Source organism: Miscanthus floridulus, chromosome 18, assembly GCF_019320115.1.
Source record: "Miscanthus floridulus cultivar M001 chromosome 18, ASM1932011v1, whole genome shotgun sequence".
Classification (NCBI taxonomy): Eukaryota; Viridiplantae; Streptophyta; class Magnoliopsida; order Poales; family Poaceae; genus Miscanthus; species Miscanthus floridulus.
In genome coordinates this window covers 125,374,853-125,396,801 of record NC_089597.1, presented here as the reverse complement: position 1 = coordinate 125,396,801, position 21,949 = coordinate 125,374,853, and the positions used below count along the sequence as shown (strand labels likewise).

The following is a 21,949-nucleotide window of genomic DNA, read 5'->3' as shown; positions in this document are numbered from 1 at the left end:
ATTCCCTTCTGCAAAATTTCTCTGAAAAGACTCAACCCTTCATCGATCCTTCCAACTTTACAATAGCCATTAACAAGTGTACCATACACTACATCATTTGGTTCAATGCCAGCTGACACCATAGCATCAAATACTCTTAGTGCTTTCTTCATCTTGCCAACTAGACAGTACCCATCCATCAGCATACTATACTCCCAAACAGTAGGATGCAGACCAATATTTACAGTTAAGTCAAATATATTTTGTGCATCCATTACTCTTCCTTGTTTGCAAAGGTTGTTTATTATTGAACTGAAGAAAACAGTGTTAGGATGCATACCTTTCTTCATCGTTTCCAAAACCAATTACTTGGCTTTCAGCAAACCACCATGAATACAAAAACCTTGAATCAGGCAACAGTAAGTACACATATTGGGTGCTACTCCTTGATCAATCATCTGATTAAATTTTTCCACAGCATCATCCATCTTACCAATTCTGCAAAGCGCAGCAATCACTGTTGAATAGGTTACCACATCACGATTTCACTCCTTGCTCGCTCATTTCATTGAAGATAACTGTAGCCCTATCTAGCATTCCAAAGTTAGCATATGCCTTGATTAGCACATTGAAAATATGGATGTCAGGTGCAATACTGTCTCCTAGCATCAAATTGAAGAGACCTGTCATATCAACTAGGCATCCTTTAGTAGTGTACCCGTTGAGCATAATTAGGTAGGAGACAATATCAGGTTTTAGGCCCTTCATTGCCATTGAGTCAGACACATCTCTAGCATCCTTGATTTTTCCATACTTGCAGAGGGAAGCCATTAACATGCTCAAAGTAACAACATTTGGTAAGATGCCCTGACCTGTCATCTCTTTAAATACCCTCACTGCCTCCCTCCACTGGCCCATAGAGGAATATCCATAGATCAAGTTATTATACATCCTGCGATCTGGCTGAACATCTTTATCAACCATTTGTCGAAGGACGGCCTCTGCCCTGTCCACTGCTCTTGCCTTACACAGTGCATGAGCAATGGAGTTATGTCAATAGATTAGGTGAAATGCCCGCTGCATCATTTCATTGAATAGATCACATGCTTTATCAACATTGCCCTCCTTAAAGAAGCCATCGATGACTGTATTATATGCAACCACGGTGGGCGAGCAGACAGATCCCCTTTCAGCCATCATCCGTAGCAATTCATCTGCCTGGCCACTCTTTCCGTCGTTGCAGAGGCTCTTCAGAAGTTTGCAGTACGAGAAAACATCAGGCACACAGCCCAACTCAGACATTCTGTGGAGAAGGATGCCCAAAGCCTCGTCTGTCCGCTTTGCTTCACAAAGGCCCTTGAGATGATGATGGTATCGACTCCCAAGCCTGTCTTGAGGAGCTGGCCGAAGAAGGCCAGCGTTAGCTCCGGGCGGTGCGCTCGGGTGCAGCAGTCCATGAGGATGCCATAGGTGCAGAATGTAGGGGACAGCACCTGCGGGCCGTCAGCTCGAGACGTGGTGTTGAAGAGTGAGGCGGCAAGGGCAGGGCCATCTCTGCAGGCAGCGGAGGAAGGCGCACATGCGAGCGCGGCGAGGAATCCGTTCAGCGCGCGCTCGGGGATGGGGGTAGCTTGACGCAGCAATTCGCCGAACAGGTGGTGTGCCTCCTCAGGGTGGAACGTCCCTGACCTCACGCGCTCTGTGGCGGCGGCGAGGGCGAGGTGAGGAGCGCGCGGTGACGGCGAGGGTGAAGACGGCGGAGAGGAGATGCGGGCACGGGACGACATTACCGCGTGCGTGGGATATGGTGCCCAGGTTCGGCTGCTTCTCTCGCCCTCCGGTGAGAGGCCGCCAGCGGCGTGTTACACACTCGATAACAAGCGGCTAAACTGAATGGAGAATTTGGGAATGGAGCAGCAAGAACAGAACAAGGATTGGAAGGACGCGACTGGTTCCGCGAGGTAGGAGACGAGCAACAGCCAACATGTTCAGAATTCTGTTGAAATCCGACCCATGACACACATAACTCATGACAGCTGAACAAACAGCCCGACCCACCAGCTGAAGCCCGACCCGCCAGCCCAAGGGCCAAGGCCCAATATCCAACTCCTTATCCATGTGTTTGAGCGAATCCCAGCCCTCTTCGGTCGTGTGAAAATGAACCGTGTCAAATTTATAGCATTCCAAAGGAGGCCTACGTATTACCTTTGTGCTCACACATGTCAAATATTCAATTTCATTTTTTTTTTCGTTAGGACTGATTCGGACCGACATGGTACATACGTCGACTTGCCATGTGTATCGCCTTGAGAATTTTTTGCTTGTGTCATCTAGGAAGTGCATTTCAATTTATTTGTTACACCGTGCTTTAATTAAACTCGTACATTTTGATTTCGCCCACTGCACGCACGCGCAGGCATTTCACAACCAACAACCTCGATGGATGGATCGATCGCGCACGGGCCGCGGTCTCCTTGGCCGGTCCTCCGTAGAAGAAGCTGCCATTCTCCACGGGGCTGACGGCGTACGCCTCGGGCCTGCTCTCCAGCTTGGGCAGGTCCGACGTCACCGGCGACGCACGCGCGTCGGGGCCGACGAGCTGGACGCCGGTCACGGACGCGGCGGACGCCCCAGGCAGGTAGCCGCTGCCCATGGGCGCCGGCGGATTGTCCGCGGTCACCATGCCGCCGAACCGCACGGCCGCCGCCTTCTCCGCGAAGCCTCCCGTGAAGAGCGACCTGGGGAAGCGGCCGATGGGCGCCGGCTCACGGTTCAGGCCCGCGTGCACCACCCAGTCGCCCGACGCGCCGCCCTGCTTGACGATCTTAAGGCTCAGGTTTTGCTTGGTGCCGCCGCCCTTGGGAGTGGAGACGCTCTGGATGACGTCGCCGGGAGCTATGGCTGCGCCTTTCTCCGGCTGGAATCCGGCGCACTTGGTGTTCAGGCGTAAACCCGTCATCCTGCAACCAAAGAAAGTACGTACACTCGTACAGTATCAGTATTGAACACCATTGCACACCGATATGATACATGCATATATAATATCTTTCTACTAAGAGACGGAGAGTGAGGACTTGCTGTCCAGGAAGTAAAGAAATGCGTGCGCGAATCGCCGTACAGAGCTGGCAGAACATTCCAGCCGATGATTGCATTTGCCTGTGCACCGTCCCCTTCATCCACGACCCAGACGGAGCCCGCGGCGCCTTGTCCGTGCTTCAGCTCTGGGAAGCCGTACACATCCAGCGTGGCGATGAACCCGTAGTAGCTATCCGGTGTGGCCTCAGCTCCATGGAACGCGAACTAAGTTATGCAACAAATGCAGAGCTAGCTCAACAAGCACAGTACCGGTAACAGGAATTTAGAATAATGGTACGATGGATGGATATGAACTCACGTAGGTCGGATCGGCTAAAAACCTCTGGAGCGAATGCAACTTCTGATGACGACCAAAATCCTCCGGGGTCCTTGGAGATGCATCGGCGCCAGAGGCTACGAGTAGAAAGGCCAAGAGAGCTGCTCATAGGGTGACATTGCGCTGCTGCCTCCGCTACCGGTGCTGGTGCCGCTGCCGCGGCCTGCTGCGCCCTCAGATACAATCCAAACAGCCACCTCACCAGGAGGGCGACGAGGACCAACCCGAGGAACACGAAGCCGCCCAACCGCTCGCCCGTGGAGTCGCGCTGGCGGACGACGACCGTCGCCGAGCAGTTCGGCGGTGGCGCTGCGCACAGTGCACTACTGTCTCTGGCTGGGTTTTCTCTTGGGAATCGGGGTGTGGGACAATGGTTCTGCTTCTGCTCAGAGATGATGCATGCTCTTCCAGCTTTTATTATGCGGTATATATGTGTGCATATCCCCCGCAGCGCTGATCTGTCTCTGTTCCAGTTTGTTTGAGACGTGATCGAGGTTGTTTTGTTTCTGTTGTGCAGGGATCGGGGTGGAAATGTAACAGCCAGCAATGCAATGCAAGCCGTAGAATTCTTGCACACATGCACGTCACACGTAGGGAGGCACACACCATATGCATGGTCGATCTCGTTTTAGAGACAGCTATGTACGTACACTAGTAGAGAATAGATCTTTGATCCTCGACTAAAATGGGCTCTAGTCCCGGAATTTTTTGCCTCCGGGACTAGAAATACCTTTAGTCCCGGTTGGAGGCTCCAACCGGGACTAAAGGTCCCTGCCCAACGGCTACTGCGCCAGACAGAGGTGGCAGGGACCTTTAGTCCCGGTTGGAGCCACCAACCAGGACTAAAGGTATACTTTTACTCCCGGTTGGTGGCTCCAACCGGGAGTAAAGGTCTACTCCCGGGCCGTGGCTGCGCCCAGGGTTGGAAAGTTACCTTTAGTCCCGGTTAGATCCATCAACCGGGACTAAATGTTCTCCCTTTATAAATCGGCCGTCTCCTCCTTCCTCCCGGCCTCGAGCCCGAGCTCAGCACATTTTGAAGCTCACTGCAGTAGTGTTCTTGCTTCCTCCCTCCCTCCATTGTTCCTCCATCCATTCTTCGATTCCTCCGTCGATTTCTTCGATTCCTCCGTCGATTCTTCAGTTGTAAAGGTTACCAATCTCATACTCTCATTTTTTACCATTATCTTATGCCGTTTTGTTCACTATATATATTTATGGTTCTTTATTGTGGTTTTTTTCATTTGTAAGCAATTTGAGCTCAAAATCACTTCAAGCTTGTATATTTACATGAAAGAAGGTTAAAGTATATATAAATATAAAGTTAGAAAATAGTTAGAAAATTATAGCAAATCCTTACTAGTTGAACTTGCGGACCGTGTTCAGGTCGGCGAGGATATTATCTACCGAGCGGTAACGGACGTCAAGGAGGAGCTTTGATTCTACGAGGGAGAGCGACAACGGTCGTGGAAGACCGTGTTCCCTTCCTCGTAGAATCGGAGCTCTTCCTTGACCAAGTACGGTGTCGTTCGGTGGAGAAATGCTCGCCGAGCTGATCATGTAAGCAAGGTCAACTAGTACGGATGGTTATTTATTCACATGTCCCGATATCGTCGCAGTAGTCTGTCAATCACCGTACCTAAACGTAGTATATATAAATATAAAGTTAGAAAATAGTTAGAAAATTATAGCAAATCCTTACTAGTTGAACTTGCGGACCGTGTTCAGGTCGGCGAGGATGTTCTCTGCCGAGCGGTAACGGACGTCAAGGAGGAGCTTTAATTCTACGAGGGAGAGCGACAACGGTCGTGGAAGACCGTGTTCCCTTCCTCGTAGAATCGGAGCTCTTCCTTGACCAAGTACGGTGCCGTCCGGTGGAGACATGCTCGCCGAGCTGATCACGTAAGCAAGGTCAACTAGTACGGATGGTTATTTATTCACATGTCCCGATATCGTCGCAGTAGTCTGTCAATCACCGTACCTAAACGTAGTAGTCTGTTATGTGTGTACATTCCCATTCTTCTGTTAATTTGCGGAAATATCATATGAATTACTTACCTGCCGCAGTAAAAGACGAGAACACAATGACCATTAAAAATATCATTGTTTAGAGATCTAGATAATTTTATAGTTTGTTAATTTTATTTGTTTATAAAAGGAGAAATTTATAGTGTATTAAAAAATGAGTATAGAGAGTAGATGGCAACTGCTTCCGGGTCCTCGGCCTCTCATGGGTTTCCAAAGCGACTTAGGCCGGGCCTTCCTCTCATTCCATGCGGCAAGTGTCGTGATGAGACGAAGATTGTGATGGAGTACCGAGTGAAGAAGGAGGGTCCCAACAAGGATCGTATCTTCTACAAGTGTCCGGATCGCAATGTGAGTTATTTTATCGTATTTAATGATTATGGTTAGTTTATACCTATTTTCAAGATGGTTGTGATTAAAGTTCTAATTTTTTGTTTTAATTTCAGTGGGATGGTAGTGGACGATGTTCAGGCTTATACTGGGAGGAAGAGTATGTTGAACTCGTGCAAAAATATCTTGCACAACAGGCAGATACGGCGGCTAATGAGGCAGTGATCCAGCCGAAGAAGCCCAAATATGTTGCACAATCGGGGGATCTGTCTGTTTTAGTTGAGATTGGTCGCGAAATCCTTGTGCTCCTGAAATGTATTTTAGCTTTAGTTCTTTTAGTGGTAGTTGGGATTGTCTACATTGTAGCGATGCTTTCATAAATTTGTATCTTTTGTGGTGGCACACATGTTGTATAAATAATTAATTATGATCTAGGTTTTAATATGATATTTATGTCATGTAATGCAGATGAGCCGTTATTGGATGTATAATGCTGATCGCCGCTCCCAAAAGTTCATTGACGGCGTGCATTCTTTGTTACGTGCGGCCGAGGCAAACAAACGCGACGGTTTCATGTGCTGCCCATGTGCCATATGTAAGAATACGGTGGAATATCATTGCTCAAGGACTCTTCATTCACACTTGTTCAAGTCGGGTTTCATGCCAAACTATATTTGTTGGGCAAAGCACGGAGAAACCGGTGTTGTAATGAAAGAAGGTGAAGAAGAACAATGGGACGACAATGATATTATTCCTGATGGTGCGTGCTTCAATGATACTACAATGGGAGAAGCTGAAGAAGAGGTAGACGCAGAAGATGAGCCGGCTGATGATCTTTGTCAGGTCATTCGTGATGCACAAAGAGAATGTGAAAGTGAAAAGGAGAAGATCAAGTTCGAGCGGATGCTAGAAGATCACAAGAAATTGTTGTACCCAACTTGTGATGCAGGGCAGAAAAAATTGGGAACCACACTAGAATTGCTGCAATGGAAGGCAAAGAATGGTGTATCTGACAAGAGATTTGGAGAGTTACTAAAAATCCAAAAGAAGATGCTTCCGAAGTACAATGAATTGCCCGCCACTACCTACGAAGCAAAACAAGTTGTCTGTCCTATGGGGCTAGAAATAGAGAAGATACATGCTTGTCCTAATGACTGCATCCTATACCGTGGCAAAGAGTACGAGAAATTGGACGCTGCTGCCAACACCTCCAAGGAGGTCTCCAACGCCTTCCCCGCCCCCGCCTACCAAGAAGCCTAGCAAGAGGCCAGCCCCTCAAACGAAGAACCAGTCCTCGCCTGCAAAGAAAGCCACCGTGAAACCAAGGGCTATTCCCAAAATAATATCTGAAGAGAAGGAAGAAGGAACTGATGCATATAAAAAAGACATGTCTAGATTCTATGACAAACTTAAAATGAATCAAGAAGCAAGGAGAAACCCAGAGAAACCGTACTTCTTCGTAGCTCCGGATATTTTAAGAAAAAAGGTGACTTCTTACCAGCAACAACAGCGGGAATCTCGTAAGCCGTCCAAATCAACGTTATCAAACTATGACCGCACTCTCACCAAGTCAATTGAGGCGGCACAGAAAAAGAAGCGGGTAGGGAAAGGAGTTGCCCAACTCGGACAACAAGCGCACCAATCAATCCCCCCGCTAGTTGTTGGTAATGAATATGGTTCGAATTTAGGATTAATGCATCAGGCAAACATACCTCCGGATGTCGATTTGGATCACCTTGGTGAATTTCTTGATGAGACTGGTCTCGACCTTTACCAGATGTTTGGTGATGGAAACATTGAGAGTGCGGCGGAGGTTGATATTTGGAAGAAAAAATTTGTACTAGGCCAGAGTCTATACAACCCTCAAGCCTTATCTGATCTGGGGACGCAAATGTACCTGCTAAACAAGTGGTACATGCAGGCGTCTACCAGTGGAGACTTCTGCGTTGGTGTCAGAATTAGAGACGAACATTGGTTCCGTGGCGATGATGTTATGTATGTTGACTTTGCAGAATTTCATCAACTATGCCACCTGACCTCTCTGGACAAAGTTATCATTAGCTGCTATTGTCTGTAAGTAATAATTCTTTCGATCTATTATTAAACTCATCATATGTGTGTATATGCATATAAATTATCCTAACAAGTACTATATATATGCAGATTTACAATGACAGAGCTCAGAAAGGAAGGCTGCAATGAAATTGGTTTTGTTGATCCCCATATAGTATTCAAAGACCCAATTACTCCAATGACTAATTGGAAGTCTGAGTCAGAGAGTAACCTCATGAACTTCTTAGTGAACCAACGCCACAAGAAGGATATACTCTTTCCCTATAACTTCAAGTGAGTGTTAATCATGTCGATCATAGCCTTAATGGCTCATATGTTGATTCTAGTTAATTAATGAGTGTTATGCGTTATATCCTATAAACACATGCAGCAATCACTGGATATTGATGGACATCGATCTGGTGAAAAGTTACTTGATAATCTATGACTCGATGAGAAAACTACAACAAGACTATCAAGATATGATAGATATTATCCAGAGGTAATTTCGGGATCTCTAGCAACTATATATACACACAAACATGATGATTAACTATATCTGATGACGTGGCAATTTTTTATTGGGCAGTGTTTGGAAAACCTTTATTGAGAAGCAATACATGGAAAAATGCAAAGCGCCACTGAATGTAATCCCATTGAAAGTAAGTCCCCTGAATCGCATCATCTTTATTAATTAAACATATAGCTTTCACCGGATCACCAGATTGGATGACAAATCTTTTTCTCGTAAAGTGGTGTCTGAGGCAGGAATAGGGGAACAACTACTGTGGTTACTATGTTTGCAAGTTTATCAAGGTGCTCTCCCAAAGAACTCCTACAGAGAAACTCAAAGTACGTTAAAAATACACTATATATTCATTTAATTATTATTATTGATTGTGTTACTATGTCTTTATATATATATATATATATATATATATATATATGTACATATATTAATTTATTTTCCTTTAATTCAAACCTGTAGACTCGATGGTTGGAGGAAAAGGTCATACGGCAAGACCAAATCAAAGCAATTCAAGAGTCTATAGCCGGATTTTTTAATGAGCAGGTCATCGATTCCAAGGGCGAGTTCTACTTCGACCCAACACTGCCATTGAAGTCAAGCTAGAGGATGAGAAGAAACTTGTTATGTCATAACAACTATAATGCAATCTTTTGTAATATATGCACATGAAATAATATAATGTAAAATACACATATGCATGCATGCATGTAAATATATATATTTCTATGCTTGAATTGTGTGATTTAATATGTTCATTGTGCTTGAACCGAAACATACTATATGCGCGTATAAATGTATAATTAGCAGCGTACAATACGACTTCGAAAACCTATTTTGAAAAGAAAACAAAAAAATGAAAAGAAAAGAAAAAAGAAAAAAACCTTTAGTCCCGGTTCGTATTACCAACCGGGACTAAAGGTGCCGGCCATCGTGGCATGTCAGGAGGCACCTTTAGTCCCGGTTGGTATTACCCACCGGGACTAAAGGTCCTCCTTTAGTCCCGGTTCCTGACCCGGGACTAAAGGACCCCCCTTTAGTCCCGGATGCTTGCTCCCGGGTGGGGAACCGGGACTAGAGGGGGTTCCCCACCGGGAGTAAAGCTCGGTTCTCTACCAGTGGTAGGAGTACTACACAAAACCGGCATAAACAGAGGCATATGCATCAATTAATGCATGGTCGTGGATCTCGACCGTGTTGGCTCGAACTTATCAACCGTTCTATTTTAGTGAAATAACAATGTTTTTCTTTCACAGCAAATCAGCATCAATATCAGCATCAGCCTTGAGCCCTCGTTCACGTGCTACACCGTGTACAATGCTGCGCGCTCCAATTCCGATCGATCCGCGTCATCGACTCATCGTATCCCTGCAGCTACAAATACAATACGATACAAGATGGCCGTTACATGCGCGCGCGCGCGCACATATATATATATATATATATATATACACACACACACTTGGGCTTGCCAGTTAGTTCGATTATTCGATCACAACGAAGGTGACACTGACACCCGGCGGCTCCACATACTGTATACACCCCTGGTGATAACCAGGCCACGCGTATGCCACACGACGGTAGGCCCGTTCGTTTCGCTGAAAAAATAAGTTAAAATATTGTTCCGACTGATTTATTGTGAGAGAAAAACACTGTTCCGACTAAAAAAACAAACGAACAGGACTAGGATGCCTTCAACTGGGAGGTTATTTTTGTTTGTGCGTCATGTCCTTAAATAAAGATATATGTACTGTGCTATTAAAGAAAAAAGATACTGCATTCCTATCATGTGGACTTTCCGATTTTTTATTAGTTGTTTATTAAGGTTACCCTTTGATTTTTTATTAGTTGTTTATTAAGGTTACCCATGTAAAAAAAGCTAATCAAGAGTATGAATCAATCAGAGATATTTATAGGCGTTCATGTAAGGAAACTGAGAAATTAAGAAACTGACATGGAAGAAAAGAAAATATATTTTAGAGTTTTTTTAAAGAAGAAAAATATTTATGGAAGAAAAGATAAGTTTAATCAGCCATGCGAAGAAACTAACCAGTTGAAATAGTCATAACTAAAACTGTACGTTAGGAAACTTGAAAGACTACAAGATTGTTAAAACTGTAAAACTGTACGTTAGGAAACATGAAAGAGTACAAGATTGTGGGAAGGAGTAGTACAAGATTGCGCTCTCCCGGCAATAAATAATGCCATGGTGCATGGTACCACGTACAAGGCTGTTAAATTCTGAAATTTAATTTTCGTTTTTATGGGAAGTTAAACCCAGACCTTAGATGCTATTAAGACTCTTGTAACCACTGTGCTAGGCTACGTGCCCTTTCACAAATTTAAGATAATTGATTTTTGACCGGAACCAAAATTGTAATTTTTTTAGGGGCCAGGTATATGCCAAATCAGTTTGAAGCAAGCGTGAAGGCGAAAGTTGATTGCCGGCTGAACATGAGATGCCGGACTGCGTGGGCAAGTCGGCGATACCGCTGGCAACGGAAGGAGAGCTCTCCTCCTCTGACTGCTGTGGCACCCAGATACATACAGTCAGAAACACAGAGGTCAGAGGGTGCGTCGCCGGTTGCTTGGGAGGCCTGCTCGAATTCCACAAGGGAAGTTACATTGCATGCAGAGGGGCCTAGGAATTGCCTTGCGGCACGGGACGAAGAGAAGAAGGAAGGGTGGAATTCTGTCCATTCCTCGGACAGGTGCCGTGCCTGCCGAGGAGGCTGAATTCCTCCAAGCAAGATCGTGTCAGGACCTTGTGGCTGTCCATTCTCCATTGTCGTAGGGATCAGAACATAGGGTTGCTTGTATTAGATTAGCGACTTTGCTTGTAAGGAGTTTCACTCTACTGTCTGTGTCAGTTTAAGACGGGCTTCATATTGTGCTGATCGTAACCCTGTTTTCAATTGAATTGTTACAAAACCTGAACCTTTTTCTTTGCTTCTTCTTTTTTTTATATAAAAGAATCATGTACTGGCTTTGTATATTACACAACTTTAGCCTTTGAATAGGCACGTGATGGCGACCGCGAGGCAATTGGCATCTCAGCATCTCTGCAAAGGTGCGTCGTGAATATCCGTGCGTCGGTGTGTGAACTGTGAACCCGTTGCAATCTCCATTAACAAACAAAACACTTCTTCACCTGGCTGCAAGTACTATTCCTATCTTAGGGAGGAAATACAGTTGCCATGTTTATAGTCCGTAGGCCTTGGGTTTAATAAATATTTTTTTGAACTGCTGTCTCAAAGATCATTTCCTTCCCTCCCTGAAATCTCCATTCTTATCACAAGGGTTCCGTGCATGCCTTTTGATCGCAGTCGCAGATCATATTCCTTTGCAGTTTGGATCATCCATTCCCCCAAGCAACCGCGTAGGTATATCCCTCTAGAATACAATTATTAGTTCCCTTTTTTGTATTATTATTTTATTATTAGTGCAGCGCGGAATAGAATTAGCTTCCTTGACCTTGACCTCCCATTTGATTTGGCTTCCTGACCCAACGATGCACGATCCTCCTGATCCGGTGCACACGGGAGACGGGGATAGCATGCAGATGCCGCTGGCAGCAAGTGAATCTTGCTTGCCCACCACTTCTACGTCTACTTCTATCCCAAGAAGTCCCCAGCCACCCGCCGGCACCGCACCGCACCGCACCGGCCATGGTCCGCCTTCCCCTTGGCGACTCCCACACACTTGGCCAACCACACACGCGCATGGTCCTCCCCCTCTCCCCTTTCCCCTTCCCCTTGCTTGTATAGTTGCCATTGCCATTTTCCAACCACCTCCAAACCTCCTCGTTCCTCGGCCCTCTTTCTTCTCCAACCAAACAACAACCTCTCCCCCCAAGAAACCCGCAACCCAAGCCGGACGATGAAGAGGGAAGGGCGGCAGCACGGCACCGTCCGGATCAGCCGCAGCAAGGTGCTGAAGACCGCCGCCGCCGACGCCGAGGCGGCGGCGGAGCCGGTGACGGTGGCGGTGGTGGTGGCGGCGACGGAGAAGGCGGCGGGGAAGCCGACGAACGCGTCGAGGAGCACGGGCAAGTGCCGGCGGCCCCGGTGCGCGGGGTGCCACGCGCACCCCGTCACCAAGGCGCGGGACAAGGCCAAGGGCGCGCACAAGCTCCGCGCCTGCGACGTCGCGCTCAACCACCGCCTCGTGTCCTGGCGCGTCGTCGACCAGGGCCAAGGCGTCCCCGAGTACAGGGGCAAGTCCGCCTCCTCCCTGCTGGCGTACCTGGCCGACGGAAGCGACAACAGCTGGCACGAGGAGGAGGAGGACGGCGCCGGCGAAGGCGGCGGGATCGGAGCAAACGACGCCGGGCTCTCTGACCTCTACGACCTCTTCGTCGGCCGCCGCGCCGACACCGACGCTGGTGGCCAAGAAGTTGATCCTGATCCGGCGGCGCGTGATACTGACGTAGATGATGTAGGAGAGATTCAAGCAATTGGAGAGCAGGGACTGCTGCTGGATGACAAGGAAGATGGGGATGACGAGGAGGAGGAAGACGACGACGACGACATGGGGTTCTGCATGGTCGGCGTCACCATCGCGGTGGAGTTCTCCGACGGCGAGGAGGACTGGATCGTGGTGGAGGAGATCTGATTCCCCATCCAATCCCATCTCGTCGATTTGGGAATTGAAATCTCGTCGATTTGGGAATTCAATTCCAAATTGCGAATAAGACTCGCCCATCCTCTGTCGGTGGTGTGTATGTGTATATACTACTACTGCTCTTCTGTTCTTTGCCAAATTGCGAATATACTACTACTACTGCTCTTCTGTTCTTTGCCAAATGTGCATATGGTGACGGTTAAACTGATTGTGGTCATGGATTATTACATGATTCAAAAACATTAATGAATTTCTCATCTGTGAATGAATAATAAAGTGAATTCTTCTTCTGTTCTTGGTGATTCGTCTATGATTGAAACTGAATTGCCCATGTGGGTTGGGGGTTCATCTGAAGATGTTCCCTGTGTTCTTGTTCCTGTTGCTTCCCATTTTCTGCTCTGTTCTTGAGCTGGATCAACTCCTGCTCTACAAAATTGGATAAATTCAAATCAGGAACATCGAGTAGGATGGAGTTGTCAATTCCTCTGCTTATGTTCTTTCTTATCAATCTACTTAATGCAACCATGCATTTTCTTTATTCTGAAAGAGAAAGCTTTTACCTCTATGTTAATTTCACCAAATTTCAGCAGATGCAGTCATTCGCTCTATTTACTTGGCTTATAAGCCATACTTTTTCAGTCAACGAACAATATTTTTCTCTCACAATAAATCAGCCAACAGGGCTTATCAGCAAAGTGAACAGGGCAATTATCATCCTATCATTTGATGGCTGTGTCTCAACGGTTCATTTGTGCAACATCTCTCTAAGGAATAGTACTAGTTAATGGCACACAAAATAATGATTCTCTTTCAAACAACTGTTAGTGACCCTAAATTAATCCCTTACTTCGTATGGTCATATGGTCCTGATGTCCAAGTAAATGTCAATTTCTGTTTTCAGTGCAGATTTAAACATAAGGACATTTTTTATTTTTTCTACCACCGAATTAAACTTCAGTTATACTACTAATCTGCCCATTTTTACCATCCAAAGGAATCCCGTCTTCTCGTGTGTGTATATATATATATATGTAAAATTGTGAAACGCTTCATGCAAAAAACTTTAGGTGCAAGCAAGCTTAAACACAAGTCAACTCCATTTCTTTTGCATACTTTGTACTGGTAACTTATAATCAAAGGATTGACAATGTACGCGATTGTCTCTCTCCTGCTGGGCACGAATCTCAGTACAAATCTTGTGGTGCACAATGTGAGAGCATTGTGCCCTTAGAGGCAAATTTTTCTTTACCCAATGTACGCATATATTAGGACTGTACTAAGTTTGTAAGTGCGCGTTTGCTTTCTTCCCAGGCAGACGTGTCTGGCGGGCGTCCGATTTTGGATGCCTAGGCTGTTATGGCTGCCTGGGAGGATTCAATCCAAACAAAACAGACCCTACATGCCGCTGCACAATGCACACCCTACTGTTGTTCAAAAAATTGCTGGCCTGGCCAATACCGTATCGAGATCCCACCGTGAGATCACTGGCCTTGGCTTCGTCCGTAGTGTGTGATAGATAAGGCATGTTTGGCAGGGATTCAGATTCACTAGATTCAGATTTATTAGCTTGGATCCACCAAAATATTTCTCAAACAGTCTAGATCCACCAAATTCAGATTCACCAAAATGGTGAATGATGAATCTGAGGGCTGGATTCACTATTTTGGTGGATCTCCTCAAGGGGTGCCCACAAATGGACCTTTCATACCTTCTCGTGGATTTGGATGGAAATTATCCACCTTTGCCACTGGTTACACACCTCCCTTCCCATACCGATTCGTTTTTTTTTGTTTTGTTTCCTCGTCTCCTTTTTCGCGTACACGGGAGCCCGACAACCCGTCACCTTCCCGTCGCGGCCATTAGGAAGGCCGCGCTGCCCCCTCCTCCCTCCGTTCACCTCCTCCCTCCGTTCAGCTACTCCGGCAAGCCCGTGATTACCAGGCCTAGATCCGGATCCCCTCGACCTCCTCCACCCCCTCGACCTACTCCGGTGAGCCCGTGATGGCCGTCGCCCGTCTCCTTCCCGTCGAAGCCTCGCGCCCCCCTGGCCGGCAGCGTAGGCCCCTAGCCGGCCTCGTGGCTAGGGGAGCGGCCAGCGTCGCGGCACCCTGGCGACGGGCTCCCACAGGGCCGGCTCCTGCACGACCTGAGCTGCCAGCGGTGGCCGGATCCCACAGGGCCATGCGCAGGAGCGCGACGAGAGATGGAGCCAACTAACTTAGTGTTAATAAGTTACCCAGACAAGCCCCGGTGCATAACCCCTATTTTTCAAGCACTTTATTACTATATGTGTGCATTAAGTTGCAGGAGTTGTCTGAAACCCACCTGCATAAATATATTATCATATGAGTCCTACTAGTATGATAGGATCGTGTAGTATGCCATGCTATAGGACTTACGGTAGAAGTCGAGTGATGGGTTGTCACTCGCGATAAATTAGGTTCTGGTTATACTGTTACTGCTATCACATGGTTCTGGAGATGGATTATAATTAGAGACCGGGCGAGAAGAGGAAAAATGGATTTTCTGAATGGTTGGTGGGTGCCGCAGGGCCGGGCTCTGGGCACCCGTTTTCCCGCCTGTGTCGATTAAGGACCGTTCGTTGACTTCCTTATGAGCAAGGTACGCAAAACATTCACCAAAGTGTTTCTCTGGCCATTCTAGCGGCTGTTTTTGGGAGGGGAATGTCTATGGACCATACTTATGAGGGGGAAAACTGTCGCCTGTTCGTGGGACGGGCCTCAAAGGGTGGGTTCTTCGGGGTGGTCAGGTCATTTCGGGCCTTGGTCATATGGTTGGAATGGTTGCCTTGCACATGCTCTGTCGAGAGAAGTACGGGCGTGTGTTTGGGATTGTCTAGCTGGATGTACATCGATTGCAATCGTCGCCCTCCTTGATATGGATATCACTTGTCATTTCACTATCATCGTAGTTAATATAACTGGAACATGAAGATGATGAGGTTTCTGCCGGATGATGAAAAATATTATGATTGCTTACCACATGCTTGAAAGTAGTTCAGGTACTTACCTAGAATGATTAAGGAATAAACTTGATGTGACTGCTAAAACTTTGAATATAAGGATGCAGTATTAGTAACGCTTTTCTGCAAAACAACTAAATAGCTAGCCAAATAGCCCCGGCATATTTTTAAGAGTCGGGAGACTACTCCCACCTAGTCGGTAAGTCTTACAGAGTACATTGTGTACTTAGGGTTTTATTCCCCCCGTTGCAGGTAGCAGGTGGATGCTGGAGCTAACTGTTGTTGTGTGTGGATACCTCCTGGTGGGCTCAGCGAGGCTTCTTTTGTCATTGAGATTGTTGAAGTTTATTCTTGCATCTCTACTTCTACTTCAATATTCAAATTGTTTAACTTCCGCTGTTTTTGTAAAATGACCTTTCTTCTGCTGCTTTCATGAAATCTGTTTTGTAATAACTCTGTTTTTTTTGTAACATTGTGATGTACAAAATTGTTAAAAATGTTGTAAGCTTTATTCACTTATTTATAATCCTGATAAAAACGTGGTTATTCAAGTTTTCCCTTCTGGTGGACTCGACAGACTACCAGGTTTAACTTGATCTCTTGTATAATTAGTGTCAAATGGCTAATAAGTACACTTGAGATTAGGTTAAATTACGGTTCTGCCACAACGGTGACCCTCTATGGGGGTGCTCACCGGATTTTGAGAGGAAGAAGGCAGAAATTAGAAGATGAACCGGATCTTTTTTTTTCTGAGACAAGGACACGTGGGGTCAACCATAAGGGTAAAACACCAAAACCACATTTTTGTGGATCTGGAGCTGCTGTTTTGCCAAACAATTCTATGGTAGATCCAGGATGGATCTCATATCTACGGTGGATCTGATCCATAGTGAATTCTAGATCTAGATTTACCCTTCCCGTGGTGAATCTCTGCCCAAACAGACTCGTAGTTGCTAAGTTCCCATCTCAGGAAGAAGTGGCTGACGATGCACGGGAGGAATCCGGATTTTTTACATGGTGAGGTCTCAGATGGCGACGAGCCGACGAGCACGTCCTCTTGTCGGCATCTCCGGCAGTACCTCCTTGATGATGCTAGTGTGCTCCGTGCATTTCACCCCACTGGTAGCACGTACTATCTCGAGCACTTCTGGCCTATGCACGAGTAGTAATTAGGTACTGCAGAAATGCACAAAAAACAGTTGATTTTGACCAAAGTCTAGAGAACTTTACTAAACCAACATTTACAATGTCGCCCAAGAAAACGTAAGGGAAATCGAGTAAAAAGCTTACGCCAGAACATGGTCAAGCAGAAATAATGAATGCACTTTCCAGATTAAACTGTGCTCGGCTATCAGAACTCTGAAACTTGCGTCCTTTGCGTGGTTGCCATTGGCGGTCTTGAAGACCTCCTCCATGGCTTCGACGTTGTGCTTGCACAGGACAAGGAGGTCTTGGGCAGATCAGCTGTGCTCCCAGCTATCGCGCCTAGTAGAGGCCACTGAAGAATAACATGAACCTGCAGGCTACAACTCTGAGCACAAAGCACCAAAAGAGCAGTAACTAACTGTTTCATAATCACTTAGCTCATCACTGCATGCTCACTTGAGACTATTTAGAATGCAGGTGGCATACAAACATAATATTTTTTTTGCTCTGAATCAAACACCAGACATCATGCTTAAGGAGATCAAGAGATTATTTAGGATGCAGGTGGCAACTGCGCCTTCCCATCCTTGGCCTTGGAATGCAAAAAGATTGTGCGGCTGCGGCTGCTGCAGCTGCTCTCTCATGTTACTGTTCTAACAGCAGCTATGGTTGTAAAGCAGTTGAAGCGAACAAGTTGTTAGACGACTGATTGTCGCACCTTGTGTGAGGCTAATATTGGTTGTGTGGCATCCTCACTAACTTGAATCTAGCCTTGAGTGCTGCAGTGGTAAAAACCTTCACAATTGGTTACCATGTAAATAATACGAAACCCCGACCCTTCATATCAACCAAAGGTTCTCGATGCCGATGGGGCCATGGCTGTGGTATGAGGCTACAAGGCTAATTAAGAAGCTCAAACATAGAATGATAGAAGAACAAGATAAAGGGAAAAGTGAATATAGAATTATCAATCGGTTTTTTTATACATGCCAGCTAGACTGATAAGTTCAAACGAATAGAATAGGGTATCGTCGCCACATTGGGCAGTTATGATCAACGGATCGAACTCGGGGATTACATTTATCTGTGCACAGATAATTTATTTTCCTTCCCAAGCAGGCTGTTCACACTAATGTTGAACAGAGAGTGCAGCAAATGCAGTTGTGACTTGTGATGATGAGCCATGGCAACCCCTGCTACAGTGGCTACTGGGACCACCGATGGGCGATAATAGAATCAGGTCCATAGAATATCACGGTATATATACGATCACATCCAGTGAGTTCAAAACTGGTTAGCTTCAGAACTAGTACTATTCAATTGCTACAAACAAATGGTACAAAATCAGAAATGTTGTTGAACCATCGCCTCAGAAGTCAGAAATGCCACAAGATGTAGCAAGGGAAGGCGAAACTCTGGATAAGCGAAGCGAGCGACGCGAACAGCCCAATCTCACCAGAAAGGCGCGCGGCGCCTTGAGAGCCGGATCGATCCCCCACGCACGGACGCACCAGGATTTCGGCTACCGCAGCCGCGCACTCAATCCACAAGCTTTCGCGGCAGAGACAGGCGGAGGAAGAGCAGGCTCACAGGTCCGTCAGTCAATGCTTGAAGCAACCGCGTGGGGTGGAGCCGTGGAGGGAGAGAGAGCTTTGAGATTGGAACTGTGCCATGGCGTGCGGTGCGGCACCTCGCCGTTTTCGCCTTCGGTTGAGAGGCGCGTTGTTAGGGATTGTTCATGGCTGGGCCGTCGCATGGGCCTGGGCCTTGAGCTCAGTCCAGACCAGATGGCAGTCTACGGGTCTGTTTTGGAACGCAGGAGTTTGACAGCACACAACAATTTCACGTGAATCGATCCAATTTCATAGAAAAAACGTAGGAATGGAAAAAAAATCCCGCGTTCCAGGCCCTACAAACGTACCCGGATTTCCTTCCTCCAGCCCTACAAACGTACCCGGATTTCCTTCCTCCAGGTCTTCTAGATCCTTCTAGTACCTTCCTCTCCTAGCACCTTATTCCCCTTTCTCCTCTGTTCCGACCTCCCTTCCGCTGAGGTCCTGTATCCTGCTACTTAATCGAGTTATCTGTGAACCGGTTGCTAACACGCGTCACCTGGCGCCGGCCCGCCAGAAAGTCGTTGGAATGGGCAATGTGCGGACTGCGGATGGCTTCCTGGACGGCGGTGCCCGTGCCTGAGTATACGTGCGTGCGTAGGGAGATCGCCGTGGGACGGGGCCTCTCCTCGCGCGAGATGTCCACGCCGACATGACGACACCCAAGAGAAGAAGGTCGTGTAGAGGGCGGAGCACCGCGCGACCGGCATCCAACAACGTTTGGCATCGTGTCCGGTCTAAGCATGGTCCGTCAACGGCCTTTTACTGCCGGCCCAACACCCCCGGCCCAACTCCTTTGTCATTCCTAAAAACCTTATGCCCTTATTGATTTTATTATTTACATACTTTTATATTTAATATTTTAATAATAATTATTCCTAGATTTTTTTACCGATATGATTCTTTTAGTCGTGCCGGTGCGGTTGGCAAAAATCACGCTATCACATCACCTACACTCTTGCGGCGAGCCCCACCATGTTGGATGGCGTTTTTCACGTGACAAACCTTGTCACGCTACACTCGTCGGTAACAGTATTGTTTTGTTGTGCCAACAGGAGTGACATGACAAGACTTAAATTTAAAAAAATCATAACTCGTCGATTGACGTTAGATGAAGATGATTTTTATACGAAAGTTATTGGTTTCGATGAGATCTACAACTTTTTAGTTTTGAGTATTTTTTTTTCATTTAAGGACGTTAAGATGCTAAAAGATAATATTAGATTCAGCAGCATAATAATCACGTACTAGCTCTTGACACATTAGAAAAAATAATATTTTTTTGCATTGTGTCAAATGATGATACTTTTTATATCAAAGTTGTAGCTCTCAGTGAGATATACTTTATAGTTTTGAGTTTTTACATTTGAAGTCGTTAAGATAGTCGAGAAAACAATACAAAGTTTGAACAACATATTAATCGTGCAAAGGCTTGTCAACTCACGAAAATTATATTATTCTTGTATTGTGTCAATTGAAGATAACTTTTATATTAAAGTTGTAGCTATTAATGAGGTCTACATATTTTTAGTTTTGAAGTTTTTTATTTAAGATTGTTAAGATACTCGAGAGAATAGAGCTTGTCTTAGAAAAATCAAATACAGAGTATTTCATATTTTAGTGCTTGTTTGCCATAGTTCAGCTTCACTAGTAATGTTGTTTTTTTTAAACAATTTCATAGGCAGTTTTTTTTTAGTAAAGTTGAGCTGTTTTGAAAAAAGTGTTTGGCAAAATAGCTTCACCAACAGCTAAGAGTGAGAGAGTTGGGATAAACTATCATTTTCAGTTTCATCCCAACTCATGTCTTTGTGAAAGGAGAAGAAAAACAACTTCACCCATGAAGTTGTTTTGAAAATAAGTGTTTAGCAAAAAAAACTCACAGTTGTTGTAAGCTGTGTCAAATAGGCCCTTAATGTCGCATAAAAGTACTTTTCAGACGAAAGATATAGATCTTATCGAGAGCTACAACTTTCGTATAAAAAGTCTAAAAAGATATGTTTTTTAAGAAAATATAAGCTTTGGTGCACGATTAAATATGTCCCTTAAATTAATATTTACAATCATCTTAAATATATGATTTTTTTTCTAAAAAGAATCGAGCATAATTTATTTATTTTTTCCAAAGCACGCACACCGATATGGACTGCACGCATAGGGATGGATAAAATACTCACGGCTCGCTAACTCGCTCGACTCGTGGCTGGCTCAGCTCGACTCGACTGCTCGTTTTAACTTTTTCACGAGTTGACCTGTAAGTCTAGCTCGCTATTTTAACGAGTCAGCTTACGAGTTGCTCACGAGCTGAGGCCTATCAGTCCACGACCATGAATCTAGAAGATGGTGATACTGATCTAGAAGTGTACACCTATTCTATTGGTATGTAATCCTTATTTTCAGCTGTTTTATATGAATTTTAATCTTATAATTGTTGTGGTACTTAAATGTTGATTTTATGGATTGTTTTCCACGGGGAAGATGATAATGCTTACATTGAATCTGTGGACTTTTCTAAGTTTGCGGTGGCAAGCAACTATTTAGTATGTTGGAACTGCATGATCATGGATGAACCAGCCATGTTGTATGGTTGATACTTTTGATAAACCTGATATTTATTAATCATGTATGGTTGCATAATGGTGGACGTCATCTTCTGAAATTAATATAGCATAAACATTACAAACATGTGTGTGCTATTTTTTAAGTAGCTCGCGAGCTAAACGAGTCAACTCGAGCTCGGTAACGAGCTGAACCGAGCTGTCCCTCTAACTTGTAATATTAATGAAACAAGCCTAGTTGGCTCATTAACTTAACGAGCCAACTCAAACTGAACCGAGCTAGCTTGATATCTAGCCCTATGCACTGCTAGAAGACTTGGGATTCACGACACAAAGATAGAAATGCATTGTGCATGTAATATATGTTACTTAGAATTCTCTTTGTTCTAGATGGTAAGATGCTTGTAAAAGTAATATATCTATGAAATTAAAAAAGAATTATAATTTATAATGGAGCAAGTACTTACCATGTCAACCTGTAGGTTAGGGTTATGTTTGGCTACTTTCTAGCTTATTGGTGGTGTATACCAGTATAATAAGCTAATGGAGTTAATGGTGGATCTAGAATAAAAAATCCATGCATGATGAATTTTATACTGTAAAGTTACGTGACAGAGCTACCGTATCGTATATAAAATAAGAGATGCTAATACGGTGGAATAAGGACAACCATAACTGTCACAAATATGTCACAATTTCATAAAC

At 45.4% G+C, this 21,949-nt stretch overlaps 2 protein-coding genes, 1 long non-coding RNA gene and 1 pseudogene across 3 annotated transcripts; 1 reads left to right on the top strand and 3 right to left on the bottom strand.

Annotated features, from left to right (window-relative positions):
• The window catches only part of LOC136524597 (protein Rf1, mitochondrial-like), a 40,373-nt pseudogene extending 38,607 nt beyond the window's left edge, over positions 1 to 1,766 (bottom strand).
• A 556-nt stretch (positions 1,767 to 2,322) lies between these two features.
• Positions 2,323 to 3,752, bottom strand: LOC136519404 (uncharacterized). Its single transcript, XM_066512810.1, has 3 exons — positions 3,374 to 3,752; positions 3,098 to 3,279; positions 2,323 to 2,939 (listed from the first exon to the last, which is right to left on the bottom strand). The coding sequence occupies exon 3, from the start codon at positions 2,936 to 2,938 to the stop codon at positions 2,348 to 2,350; it is 591 nt and encodes a 196-aa protein (XP_066368907.1). The 5' UTR covers position 2,939; positions 3,098 to 3,279; positions 3,374 to 3,752; the 3' UTR covers positions 2,323 to 2,347.
• Positions 3,753 to 12,068: 8,316 nt separating this feature from the next.
• On the top strand, positions 12,069 to 13,115 carry LOC136521263 (uncharacterized). The gene has a single exon (XM_066514964.1). It carries the CDS (start codon positions 12,204 to 12,206, stop codon positions 12,936 to 12,938), a length of 735 nt encoding a protein of 244 aa, XP_066371061.1. The 5' UTR covers positions 12,069 to 12,203; the 3' UTR covers positions 12,939 to 13,115.
• A 3,743-nt stretch (positions 13,116 to 16,858) lies between these two features.
• LOC136519835 (uncharacterized) lies at positions 16,859 to 18,745 on the bottom strand. Its single transcript, XR_010775056.1, has 3 exons — positions 18,533 to 18,745; positions 17,221 to 17,446; positions 16,859 to 17,082 (listed from the first exon to the last, which is right to left on the bottom strand). It is a non-coding gene; the product is annotated as an uncharacterized lncRNA (long non-coding RNA).
• Between the last annotated feature and the right edge of the window lie 3,204 nt (positions 18,746 to 21,949).

Excerpts from the sequence above, each read along its gene's own strand:
- LOC136519404 (XM_066512810.1), bottom strand. The coding sequence starts at position 2,938 with ATGACGGGTTTACGCCTGAACACCAAGTGCGCCGGATTCCAGCCGGAG.
- LOC136521263 (XM_066514964.1), top strand. The coding sequence starts at position 12,204 with ATGAAGAGGGAAGGGCGGCAGCACGGCACCGTCCGGATCAGCCGCAGC.